Consider the following 13,095-nt stretch of genomic DNA (forward strand, 5'->3'; position numbering starts at 1 on the left):
TCATCCAAATGAAAATCTTAGCAATGCCTTTTCCTAATCAAAAATTAGGTTTTGATATGTTAGTGGTAGGAAATGTACAACATATCTTGATGAAATATGATCTTTCTTATTATTCTAATGATTTTTGGCATTTAAAAAAAAATCCAGAATTTGACCCATACAATGTATTCTTGGCTATTGCATACAAATATACCAATGAAACTTATGACTGTTTTTTGGTCCAGGATCACATTAATCATTTGCCTTTTAGAGACCCAATCAATATGAAACTTAATTGTAGGGCGCTGTCAGATCATGACTACCAGCTAAAAGGAAATTGTCTTCTGTATGCTCACTAATATGTATCCTTGCAGAGCCAAAGATTCCCTTCAAAAGAAGCTACAAGATGTCGAGGTGAAGGAAAAGGAAACAGCAACTCTACAGTGTGAGGTACCAGTGTCGAACACAAAGGCCAGCTGGTTTTTGGAGGAGACCCGTCTGGAGGAAAATGCCAAATACCGCATGGATGTTGATGGGACCCTGCGCCGCCTCACTATTCACAATGTCACCACCAATGATGATGCCGTGTATATCTCTGTGAGATGAATGAAGGCAGCCGCACTGTGGCGAACTTACAGTGCTGGGTAAAAGCTCTCTGAAGAAGCTATTCCAATATGGGTGGCCAGAAAGATGACAAATAATCTGGTGCAACACATATTCTTCATGTGTTTTTCTCTGCACTTTCAGGCAACATCACTAAAAGCTGCCGAGGAGGACAGTGGTGCCAGTTAGCGATACTGTGATCTTCTGTGTGGAACTGGAGAGACCGGTAGATGATGCATACTGGACCAGGAATGGAGAGAGAGCTGAAAGAGGACTCCCGAATTATTATCGCCCGCATTAACAGGCAGTACACTTTGACTATTCGTGAATGCACTGCAGAGGACTCGGGTGAGGTGGCCTTCAACGCCCTTGACTGCAAGACATCCACCCGCTTCTCTGTCACAGGTGAATTAATTTGTAAATCAGACCACAACCTTTCCACAAGATTTTACAAGCGGTTATTCAAATACTGTATGTACCACAATAATCAAGTCAAATTGACACCACAGCTACTGTGGTGACTGTACTTGTGCATTTCTTTAATAATGTTTCAACATAAAAAATTCATTAACCTGATTAATAACTAAAATACTATCAACTTTGACCTCAGCACCAAGGAAACATCCCCCAGATCCCCCAGTTGAGCCAGTTGTGCGAAACAAGACAGATTCATCAATCACCCTGTGCTGGGCTCCACCAGACAGTGAGCGACCTGTGCCCATCACCGGCTATATTGTTGAGCGCAGGAAGGTGGGAGCCCAAACCTGGGTTAAAATCACTAGCACGACTGTGTCTAGCACTGAATACACCATCAGCGAAATTTCAGAAGAAGCAAGCTATCAGTTCCGCATCTCAGCGGTCAATGATTTTGGTCAGAGTGCCCACTTGGAGGTTCCTGGAACGTTTTACCTTGGTGAGAAATTTTTGTTGTTTTTTTGTTGTTGTTATGGACAGTTTTCATATTTTAACTAATATAAACGGTTTTAAATCAGTGTATTCCAGTAAAAATATTTAAAGGTTACTCCACCCCAAAATTAAATTTTTGTCATTAATCACTTACCCACATGTCACTCCAAACCCTTAAAAGTTTTGATATTGAAATTTAAGATATTCTGGATGAAAACCATTAATGAATCGACCGTAATGTTATGAAGATACAAGAATACTTTTTGTATGGAAAACAAAAATGATGACTAAATTTATTTGTAGCGCCACCTTGAGAGTATCCCTGAAGCAAATAGCATACACTCTTCTGTGTCAGTTAATAAAGTTATTTTTGTTTTCTTTCCGTTCATTTTGGGGTGGAGTAACCCTTTAAGTTTCTTTGTTCAGAGCCCACAGCATCAGTGAAGACAGGCCTGGTGAACTGCAGTGCACATGTTGGTGAAGAAGCAACTTTCACTGTTGAGCTCTCAGCCGTATGTTCTGGCTCCTGGACCATAAATGAGAGAGAATGATCCGCAGTGGATCTGAGTATCTGATCACACGCTCAAGACCACACATACTCTGGTCATCAGGAGGTGTCCATGGAACTAAATGGATCACAGGTTAAGTTTGTGGGTGGTGGATCTCAGAGTGTTTCCACACTTAGTGTGAAAGGTAAGAAAGGAAATGTTTTTGAAAACTAAAAAGGAATAACTTCAAAATTCCTGATATTTTGTATTGTTTTTCTCTAGCACATGCATACCGCCGCACACCAATAAGTCTTCTCAGGTGGAGGTGTTTACTTACAGCATGCACTCCTCTGCTCAGATGTACACAGAAGTGTCTGATTCAAGCATCCAGGTGACAACATGCACATTAAGTATTTTAATCTTGTTATATGCTTTGTCCTGTCCTCGTTTAAATTGTCTTATTCATCCTACTACTGAGATGCATTGCCCAAAGGGTCAAACACAAAATATCTATTAAATGTATGGACATGATGGTGTGTAGTTTTTTTAGAAAGTTAACTGCATGTACTGCCTGTGTTTTTAGGTTGTTTGGATGAAGAATGGGAAGGAGCTGAGGATGGGTAAAAATATGAAGCCACAAGTGTAGGCGTAACGCATACTGACAGTCCACAACGTTGACCGTGAGGACGTGGGCATCTATGAATGCATGTGTGATGGTGATAAAATGTCTGTCCAGCTTGCTCTTAAAGGTAAACAAGTCGCTTCATTTACTGACCTTCAGTTAACTTATGGTTTTTATAGCCTGTATATATATTGAAGTAGAACAAATTCTATTTACAATTAATGAAAGTGGGACAACTTTAAATTGTATTTATAGTGAAGAGCGTATCCTTCAAATAATAGGAGAGAAATACACAGTGGTACCTGCTGTTTGCAATTAATCAGTGCTTAGTAGTGAGTGCTTAGCCCAGCACAGAAAGTTCAGAGTGAATAAATGGTGTAAGCAGTCAGTGTTGACATGTACTAGCAGCTGGGCTTTGGCTGCTCAACAGGAAGTGTTGGAGAGTGTGTTTGTCAGGTAACAGATCTGCTTAGCACTCATGCACTTGCATAAGTCATGTTCAATATACTTTGGGATGTGAGTATTTTTGACATGTACACAACATTAAAATGACAGATAGACTAGGAGATATGGTAAGTTCCTGTCTGTAATTGAAAAGAGTTTGGATTGTCATATTTGTGTGCTAGCAGTATTCACTGTCAAACTATATACAGATAGATAGTGGATGTCACTGCCTAATCATTTTGAAACCAAAGGGGAGTGGCATCTAATCCTTCATTTTCTTCTAATAGAAGAACCAGCTAAGTTTGTTAACAAGCCAAGGGCTCAGCCCCTAGAGAGTGATGCTCTGGTGGGCGACGTGGTGTTGAGCTGTGATGTTGCTTCTCCTGGAACTGCTGTTGTGTGGAAGAAAGAACAGATGGAAATAATGGAGGACAAGAGGACAACTTTTATATCTCAAGGGACACAAAGAAGCTGGTCATCAGGGTGCCAAGCAGAGCGATGAAGGACACTACTCGTGTGAGACGGCAGAGGACAAAATGACATTCCTGGTCAAGATAAAAGGTAAGACTATGCGCTAATTAGTCTGAAACTAAAAATTTAAACGAGCAGGATTAATCAGACATGCCACAATACCTAATTAATGTCATAACTTTATGGTTTTTTGAACAGTGACGCTAAACGCTAAATGCTCCTACAGCTAATAAATGATTTAATAAGTTAAATTAAAAGTTATACCAGCCTTGTACAAGTTATATTAAAGTTTAGCATGTCATTTATTATGCCATTGTCAGATCTTACTGAGGACAGTAATGGTCCTTCGAACATAAAAGTACTGTCGTTAGAAAAGGAAAAACTTGGGAACAGACAATTTTAGATTAGTCTCACATAGAGGATATTGAAATTTGCACAAAACATGTATTATTAAGCCAGTGTGTTGTTGTGTGTGTGTTTTGTTACTTTTTGATATTTTACTAAAACAATGAATGTCCTTTTTAGAAACTCGTGCTGCTTTCTCCAACAAAGACTCTTATCAAAAAGGAGGTGAAGGTTTCCAACCTCTCAAAGGCCACACTGAGCTGTGAAGTTTCTGACCTCAAGACTGAGGTGAAATGGTTCAAGGATGGCAAGCAGTTGATTTCCAGTAAGACTGTCCACATGGAGTCAAGGGGCAAGAGCCGTCAGCTGGTGCTGGAGAATGTGGAGAAGAAGGATGCTGGAGAATATACTTGTGAAGCTGGAAATGAAAAGCTGGTCTTCAAGATTCGGGTGGAAGGTAAGAACAACATGCTAGCGTTTTGGCTTTTTTAAGGTTCCAATTAATCAATCAACCATGACTAAACCAATGTTTACATAAAACTAATTGCAGTTTCTGATACTTGATTCCTGAATCTTTACTTCTGCCCCAGACATTCAAGCTGCCTTCTCCAACAAGGACTCCTACCAGAAGGACGTCAGAGTAGCAGTTTCCCAGAAGGCCACATTGAGCTGTGAGGTTTCTGACCCCAAGACTGAGGTGAAATGGTTCAAGGATGGCAAGCAGTTAAACTCCAGTAAGACTGTCCTTATAGAGTCAAAGGGCAAGAGCCGTCAGCTGCTGCTGGAGAATGTGCAGAAGAAGGATGCTGGAGAATATACCTGTGAAATTGAAATGAAAAGCTGGTATTTAAGATTTGCGTGGAAGGTAAGAACTCCATTGTAGTGTTTTGGCTTGTTTTTTTCAAAGGTTCTGGTTACTCAAACAGGTTTACATACAGTTTACAGTTTACATAAAACTAAATGCAGGTTCTGAGACTGTATTCCTAAATTTCGATTTCTGCACCAGACATTCAAGCTACATTCTCCAACAAGGACTCTTATCAAAAAGGAAGTTAAGGTTTCAGTGTCCCAGAAAGCCACACTGAGTTGTGAAGTGTCTGACGTCAAGACTGAGGTGAAATGGTTGAAGGATGGCAAGCAACTGACCTCCAGTAAGATTGTCCACATGGAGTCAAAGGGCAAAAGCCGCCAGCTGGTGCTGGATAATGTGGAGAAGAAGGATGCTGGAGAGTACACCTGTGAAGCTGGAAAGGAGAAGCTTGCCTTTAAAATTCAAGTGACCGGTATGTCCTTGTGCTAGTCTGTTGGTTTGAATAAAGAGTTCTATACATGCATTTGCCTAAGAAGATTTTATTAATGTGTCTTCAAGAAGAGGTACATGACAAGTAGACTTTATTGCTTAATTCAGTCGTACAGAACCAAAACAGGTTACAGTCTGCAATTTAATTAGCCTTTTTGTGGATTCTTTTGCAGTTTATTTTGTATTCCTAACTTCTTAAGCATCTAGTGTTTGCTGCATCTATACATTATATAATCTTGATTTTATATATTTACTCAGAGCATAATGTTTTCTTATATTGTCCATTGCCTAACAAGACATTCAAGCTGCCTTCACCAACAAAGACTCATATCAGAAGGAAGTGAAAGTTTCAGCCTCCCAAAAGCCACACTCAGCTGTGAAGTTTCTGACATCAAGACTGAGGTGAAATGGTTCAAGGATGGCAAGCAGTTGAGCTCAGTAAGACTATCCTTATGGAGTCAAAGGGCAAGAGTCGCCAGCTTGTGCTGGAAAATGTGGAGAAGAAGGATGCTGGAGAATATACCTGTGAAGTTGGGAATGAGAAACTTGCCTTTAAAATTCAAGTGATGGGTATGTGCTTGTGCTTGTCTGTTGGGTTGAACAAAGAGTTTGATAAATGCATTGCCTAAGAAGATTTTATTAATGTGTTTTCAAGAAGAGGTACAATGACAAGTAGAATAATTTGTTGCTCAATTCAGTCGTACAGAACCAAAAACAGGTTACAGTCTGCAATTTAATTAGCCTTTTTGTGGATTCTTTTGCAGTTTATTTTGTATTCATAACTTCTTAAGCATCTAGCCTTTTATGTATCAGTCATATACAATCTTGAGTAATATATATTTACTTAAAGCATAATGTTTTCTCATATTTTCCATTGCCCACCAGAAATTCAAACTGCCTTCACCAACAAAGACTCATATCAGAAGGAAATCAAAGTAGCAGCTTCCCAGAAGGCCACACTGAGCTGTGAAGTTACTGACCTTAAGACTGAAGTGAAATGGTTCAAGGATGGCAAGCAGTTGAGCTCCAGTAAGACTGTCCTTATGGAGTCAAAGGGCAAGAGCTCCAGCTTGTGCTGGAAAATGTGGAGAAGAAGGATGCTGGAGAGTACACCTGTGAAGTTGGACATGAGAAACTTGCCTTTAAAATGCAGGTGACAGGTATGGGAACATCTTTGTGTTTCTCTTTTGACTCTCTGCTTCCATTTTAGTTTTTGTACTTTATGAAATACATCTAAATTACAATCAATCAGTGAAGCTTGACAAGAGCTAATTTTACATGTAGCAAAATAGTTGGTAACACTTTCTTTGTATCTATAATACATTATAAAAGGGTATTTTAAGGCATTATAATGAATTCATAATGCGTTATAAAATATGTTATGAGTTATAACATATTGTGAATAGAATCATATCAATTATAATACATTATAATATTTAATTATTTGTGATTAGATCTTTTAAGAGTATGATCATTTATAACACACAATGAACACCATGTTAAATCTACTTCATTTATAATAGACTATATCATATCTTAACATTGTTTATTTAAGATCTGCACAGTAACACAACACCTTGTGAGTGGTTAGGTGCTGAGTGTTACTTGAGTGTTTCCTGTGAGAGCCAGTATTGAGGCTAATGTAAGCTAGCTAATATTTTCAACTGAAAATATTAGTAGACTTTATTAAGTAGGTAGAATGTATGTCTGTTGAGGAACCATCAAAATAAAGTGTTAGCATGTATTTAGCATACTACTCTAATACTGTAATAAAGGCTGGTTGATAATAATCAAACTGATATATATTCAAAGTTCAAAGCAAATGTGTCATATTACATATTCACCTGATCTGAGTATCTGATCTTATGGTTGTTTGAAATTTTTTGTTATTATTGTTACTTAAAAAAGTGATATTTGTCTGCTTTAGGTAAAGTATAACACATTAAAACTGTATATTATAAAGATATTTATACTGCATTATGCCTTCATTATAATGTCTTAGAATATCCTTAAAATGTATTAAAAATACAGGGTTCATACAATGTGTTACTAAATAGTTTTCTTTGATGAAAGAGACCTTTGAATAAGAGTACAATTGCTGCAGTAAGATTTGGATTTGTTTAATTTATATAAATGTATTTTTGATCTTTTTTGGATTCCTTAACCATTTAGTCTTTGCAGCATTTAATGTCTATGAGTTTAAAATTAAATGTTTACTGAAAGAATACTATTTTTAATATGGGATGTATGCTTGCCCAACTAGATATTCAAGCTGCTTTCACCAACAAGGAGTCCTATCAGAAGGAAGTGAAAGTAGGTGTTTCTCAGAAAGCCTCACTGAGCTGTGAGGTTTCTGACCCCAAGACTGAGGTGAAATGGTTCAGGATGGCAAGCAGTTAAACTCCAGTAAGACTGTCCACATGGAGTCAAAGGGCAAGAGCCGTCAGCTGGTGCTGGAGAACGTGGAGAAGAAGGATGCTGGAGAATATACCTGTGAAGTTAGGGCAAAAGCTGCCATTTAAGATTCAGGTGACAGGTATGGAAACCATCTTGGTTCTGTGCATCTTAACAGTCTTCTTTGGGTTATTTAAAGCTGCTAAGAAAATATTCTTATTTCCGTCATATTCAATGTAATTGCAACCCTGTTGATTTTCTCTGTAAATAGTCAAATTCTTTGAATTAAGTAAACTTATTATTATTCTTATTAGAGCTCAAAAGCTGCCTTTACCAACAAAGACTCTTATCAAAGGAAGTGAAAGTTTCAGCCTCCCAAAAGCCACACTGAGCTGTGAAGTTTCTGACCTCAAGACTGAGGTGAAATGGTTCAAGGATGGCAAGCAGTTGAGCTCCAGTAAGACTGTCCACATGGAGTCAAAGGCAAGAGCAGCCAACTGGTGCTGGAGAATGTGGAAAAAGAAGGATGCTGGAGAATATACCTGTGAAGTTGGGAATGAGAAACTTCTCTTTAAGATTCAGGTGGAAGGTACAATTTTCTTGCATATTATAATGAATCCACGCACTTGTCTTCCCCTCACAATTAAGTAATTATTTCCTATTTTTTCTCAGATGTTTCTGCCAAATTCAGAAGACATCCATAACAAAAAGAAACTGTGATGGTTGAGTCAACAGAAAAAGTTTGTTTTAAAACTGAGGTGATGACAGAGAGTTGTAGTGTTAAGTGGTTCAGGGATGGAATAGAACTGAAAGACGGATCGAAGTATGAGATGGAAACAAGAAAGATTAAGTTCCACGTGTCCTCATCGTTAAATCTTCTGAATCTAAAGACAGTGGAACCTACTTTTGTCAGGCGGCTGATGACAAGGTTGAGTTCAAGGTTCGAGTCAAAGGTAAAAAGCTAATTTGCAATTTCAAAATAAGAAAAAGTACAAATGTTTTAAGGTGTGGATAATCTCAAGATCAAATTTGCTTATTTTTTTATTTTTTTTTTTTAATTATTTTTATTCAATTCAGTTGATTTACTTTTCAAAGTAAATTGTATTTGGATATAATTGCACTTAATTATATCTATATCTTGTATAGTGTATATAATTCTCTTTATTATTATCTGTCTTGTCTTGTTATCGTGTTGCACTGTAGAGAGATTTCTGTCACTACAACAAATTCCTCGTATGTGTAAATATACTTGGCAATAAAGTGATTCTGATTCTGATTAATAAATCTAACCGATCGCTTAGACAAAATGTGATTTAATTTTTCCCCATATCTATGCCCTACAGATGCACCTTTAAATTTTGTGGTGCCATTGCAACCAGTGTCTGCAGTACTAGAAAGCACCATGACACTTTCCTGCAGTCTCAACAAGCTACGAGTAAGTGTCCTCTGGAAGCATAACAGCAAAGAAATCAAATCAGGTGGCAGATTCAGCATCCGCACTGATGGCACAAACTGCATCTTGACTGTCTCCGCTGTGGCTCAGGAGGATGAAGGGGAGTATAGCTGCAGATGCAAAGAGATGACAAGACCTCCACCAAAGTCACTACTAAAATTGATTTAACAACTAGTGTCTACGTCTGAAAGTCACAGATTTTTCATCAAATTGAATCAACTTATTAAAGCTTGTTTACATTTTGTTTACATTTTACGCAAGTTTTCAATTTAATTTCCAGCCCCACGTCTGGTGAGGTTCACTACCAAGCTGAACAATGTTGTTGCAAATGAAGGCAAAAAGATGCCATCTTTAAATGCTCCATCACACCAGCCGATGCAAGTGTCAGATGGCTGCGTAATGACATACCTATTGGCTAGCTAGTCCCAAATTTAAGATCGCTCATGGGAAATGCAGCCATTCCTCACCATCACAGCTGTCACTCAGGAGGATGCAGGAGAGATTAGTATCGATGCTGAGGGGAAGTGTGCAGAGCCACACTCCAAGTACACAACGTAAGTGACAGATACTATTGGTAACCATAATGCAACATATATTGTCAGGTGAAGCAGATGACAGTCCAAATTCATCTGTCATTTTGCAGCGCTTCCTGTCACCTTCAAAGAAGAAGCTTGCAGATGTCACTGTAACTGGAGCAGGACACAGTTCATGTTTGGAAGTGGAGCTAAGTAAGCCCTCCAAAAAGATGTGAAATGGATGAAGAATGAGGTGTGGTACTGCAGCAAAGGAGGAAATATGGAGATCCATGTAGATGGTGCCAAGCAGGCTCTGGTCCTCAAGAGTGTGGCGTATGCTGACAGAGGACATTATTCATGTGAAACCCTAGATGACAAGACCTTGAGGCCAAACTGACAGTAGAGTATGGATTCCTTCATTATGTTACTCTATTACGAGTTTCTTCTTTACGATCATAATATTTTATGATTAAAATATACAGAAAAGTACATCTATGGTTTCCTATGTTTTTCTTTCTACCATTCAGTTAAGAAGATTCAAATAGTAAAAAGGCCTCAAAGAGATGAAAGTACAAGAAAAAGAGACCATCACTTTGGAAGTAAAGGCTCAACAAGGCCAATATAGAAGGTTCTAGGAGCAAAGATGCAAAAGAAACTAGAGGCGGGACCCAATATCATCATTACAACAATGGGCAACAAGCACTGCTTAACTATGTCCCAACTGAAGATAAGTGATGGTGGAACTATTACTTTCCAAGCGAAGATGCCCATACTTCCTGGCAAACTAATTGTTACTGGTGAGTGTGTATTTTCCAGATTCTTCAAGTTTTAAGCCTGAATTGCAAGATTCATTAAGATGTAGTACAAGATCATAAAATGTGTCTTTTTCAAGTTTTGTACTTTCGAGAATTTATAACCAGCATTTTCCAAGTATGTTCAACTGAACTAAATAAGATATCTACAATCCCATATGTACTAATGAAGAAATTTATAACAACCACCAATGTGTATAGCCAATGTTGTCAAATTTATATACAATTATAACCCCAATTGTTGGCATTCTGTGCACAGAACCTGCTGCAGAATCCTCAAACCTCTCGGGATATCAGTTCTCCTGAAAAGGAAAGTCACTTTTGAATGTGAAGTTTCAGAGCAAATGCTGATGTCAAGTGGTTTAAGGTATGAGTATTTAAATTACAAATTGGTTAAAACTAAATTGTTTAGTCTTAAATCTCTTCTCTTCTTCTCTTCTCTTAATACAAAATTATTTGATAAAGGGAAAAAAAATTTGATGTAACACTATGTCATTATTTCTCCATCAGGGTGATGATGAGGAACTAAAACCAGGAAAGAAATTTGGCATCCATTCCCAGGCCAGCAGCGCACCCTCATCATCCACAAATGTGTATGTAGAGATGAGGGCCAATATATATGTAGAACTACAGATGACAATACTTCGACCAAGCTTACCATTAGCAGTAAGATAAATGATTTTTGAGCAGGGTTCCAGGCGTTTTTCACAGCAAAAGTACTACCACGCATGAACCTTGCGTAACATTGCCCAAATGCTTTTGAGAGGCGCACAGAGGAAACATTGTTAAAATAGCTCAGTAACCCAATAACTCAAACACTTAAACTTTTACCTTACTGCTTCATTGTAGGATATGATTGCTGAACTCAAAATGTTGCATTGTCACTTGAATGAATGTTTGTATTTGAATTCTTGCAGCCAGAGATATTAAAATAGTGAAGCCGCTGCAGGATGTGGAGGTGACAGAAAAGGAGAGTGCAACATTTGTCTGTGAGGTCTCACCCGATGAGGTCGAGCTCAGTGGCACAAGGAGATGCCAAACTCAAAGTTGGAGACAACATAAGATAAGGCAGGAGGGTGAGTTGAACAAACTTGGCTTTACTTTCTTCTTGACAGCTTAGGTGGCGCTTGTAGATTGAAGAACATGCAGCCCAATATGGCGTGAAGTGCTTTAGAATTACTATACTACAATCAGTTTCATAAACAGAAAAAAATCAACACCAAGAAGGAGACAGATTAATGTTTTTAAACTCATTTATATTCTCTCTCTTAGGAAGAACATACATTCTTCTCTTTAAATCATGTAAAAAGGCTGAGAGCGCAGGTGAAATAAAGTTCACGGCTAGAAGGCCTCTTCAGCCGCTAATTGAGGTTAAAAAGGTTCGTTGTGTCTGTCATATCTGCATGCATTTTGCATTTAGCGTAAAGACTAATGAGATTCCCAGCCTGCCTTGTGCCAGCATTTATAAGATTATCTAACAAATCAGTAGATCCCCTAAAGCTCATTATAATCATTACACAGAACTGCCTGTCAGATTTGTGAAGAAACTGAGAAGACAAAGTGCGCCATGTACAAAAACACCGGCATACTTAGAATGTGTCAGGTGTATCCCGCAGACCCAACGCTAAAATCACGTGGTACAAGAACAAGTCAGAGAGATCCGACCAAGCAAGAAGCATGAGATCACGAGTGAGGACATCTACAGGAAGCTCACCATCACACAAGCGTGGACTCTGATGATGTGGAGGATATATACATGTGTTGATGCCACTGATGATAAGACTTCATGTCAGCTGCTAGTAGAGGGTAAAAAACCATTTTCCATTTTGATTTAAAAGAATTAGATTCAATTTTGGGAGGAATTCATAAAGCACAACTAAACGTTGCAAACTAAAACACATTTAGAAATTAACTGTAAAAAGGAATTAGAAAATGTGATTGCATGTTATTAATTATTTGATAACAGCTTGCAGATCAGTTTTTTGATTGATCTGCAACAGACAAGAATGAAGTACGTTGTATGCAAATGTATGCTTACTTACAGTTTAAAGTACTGTTATGTGAATTTACCTTCCAAGCATTTTAGTTCCATGCAGTTTCATTATTATGTGTCTTCTTAAGTCTGCAGTGTTTTGATTTGCACTACATAACACAGCACTATATTGTCTCATCACCAATCCTTCAGAGCAGGCTATCCAGCATAGTACGGCAGCTGAGTTCTTTGGAGGTGACCGAGCCGTTTGCTGCCCATTTTGAGGTAGAAGTCAGTGTTGAGACAGTCAAGCCAGTGAAATGGACTCTAAATGGGGAACAGCTTAAGGAAAGTGCAGATATTGAGATGGAGAAAGAGAACCATGCACCGCCTCACTTTTAAGAAGACCAAGGCCTCCATGTCAGGCCCAGTGCAGTTCACTGCTGGAAAGGAAACAAATCAACAGCTGAGCTCAAAGTGAAAGGTTAGACATTTGGTTTTAATCAATGATAAAATTCCAAATGAAACTACCAAGTTATTTGAAAAAGGTGTATATTTGCTCTATTTGTTTATTACAGATAAAATGCACAAAATGCACTTTTGTGTTTGCTTTCAAAATCACTGTTCATATGATCCCCAGACGCGTCCCATTGAAATCCTGGAGCCTCTTAAAGATGTATCAAGCCAAGGAAGAACTTCCACCACGCTATGCTGCAAGTTCTCTGCCACACCAAAGAAGTGCTCGGTGGTTTAAAGGTCAAACCACTTTGGAGACTTCTAGCAAATATATC

The 13,095-nt window shown here is 38.3% G+C and overlaps 1 protein-coding gene across 1 annotated transcript; it reads left to right on the forward strand.

Moving 5' to 3' along the window:
* Positions 1-4,111: 4,111 nt before the first annotated feature.
* LOC122329212 (obscurin-like) lies at positions 4,112-6,222 on the forward strand (the record flags this gene model as incomplete). Its single annotated transcript, XM_043225409.1, has 4 exons — positions 4,112-4,315; positions 4,449-4,723; positions 4,865-5,141; positions 6,044-6,222. Coding segments are annotated over exons 1-4 (849 nt in total), but the record flags the coding sequence as incomplete, so codon positions are not given.
* Positions 6,223-13,095: the final 6,873 nt, after the last annotated feature.

The sequence above is a fragment of the Puntigrus tetrazona genome, chromosome 23 (assembly GCF_018831695.1).
Source record: "Puntigrus tetrazona isolate hp1 chromosome 23, ASM1883169v1, whole genome shotgun sequence".
Lineage (NCBI taxonomy): Eukaryota > Metazoa > Chordata > Actinopteri > Cypriniformes > Cyprinidae > Puntigrus > Puntigrus tetrazona.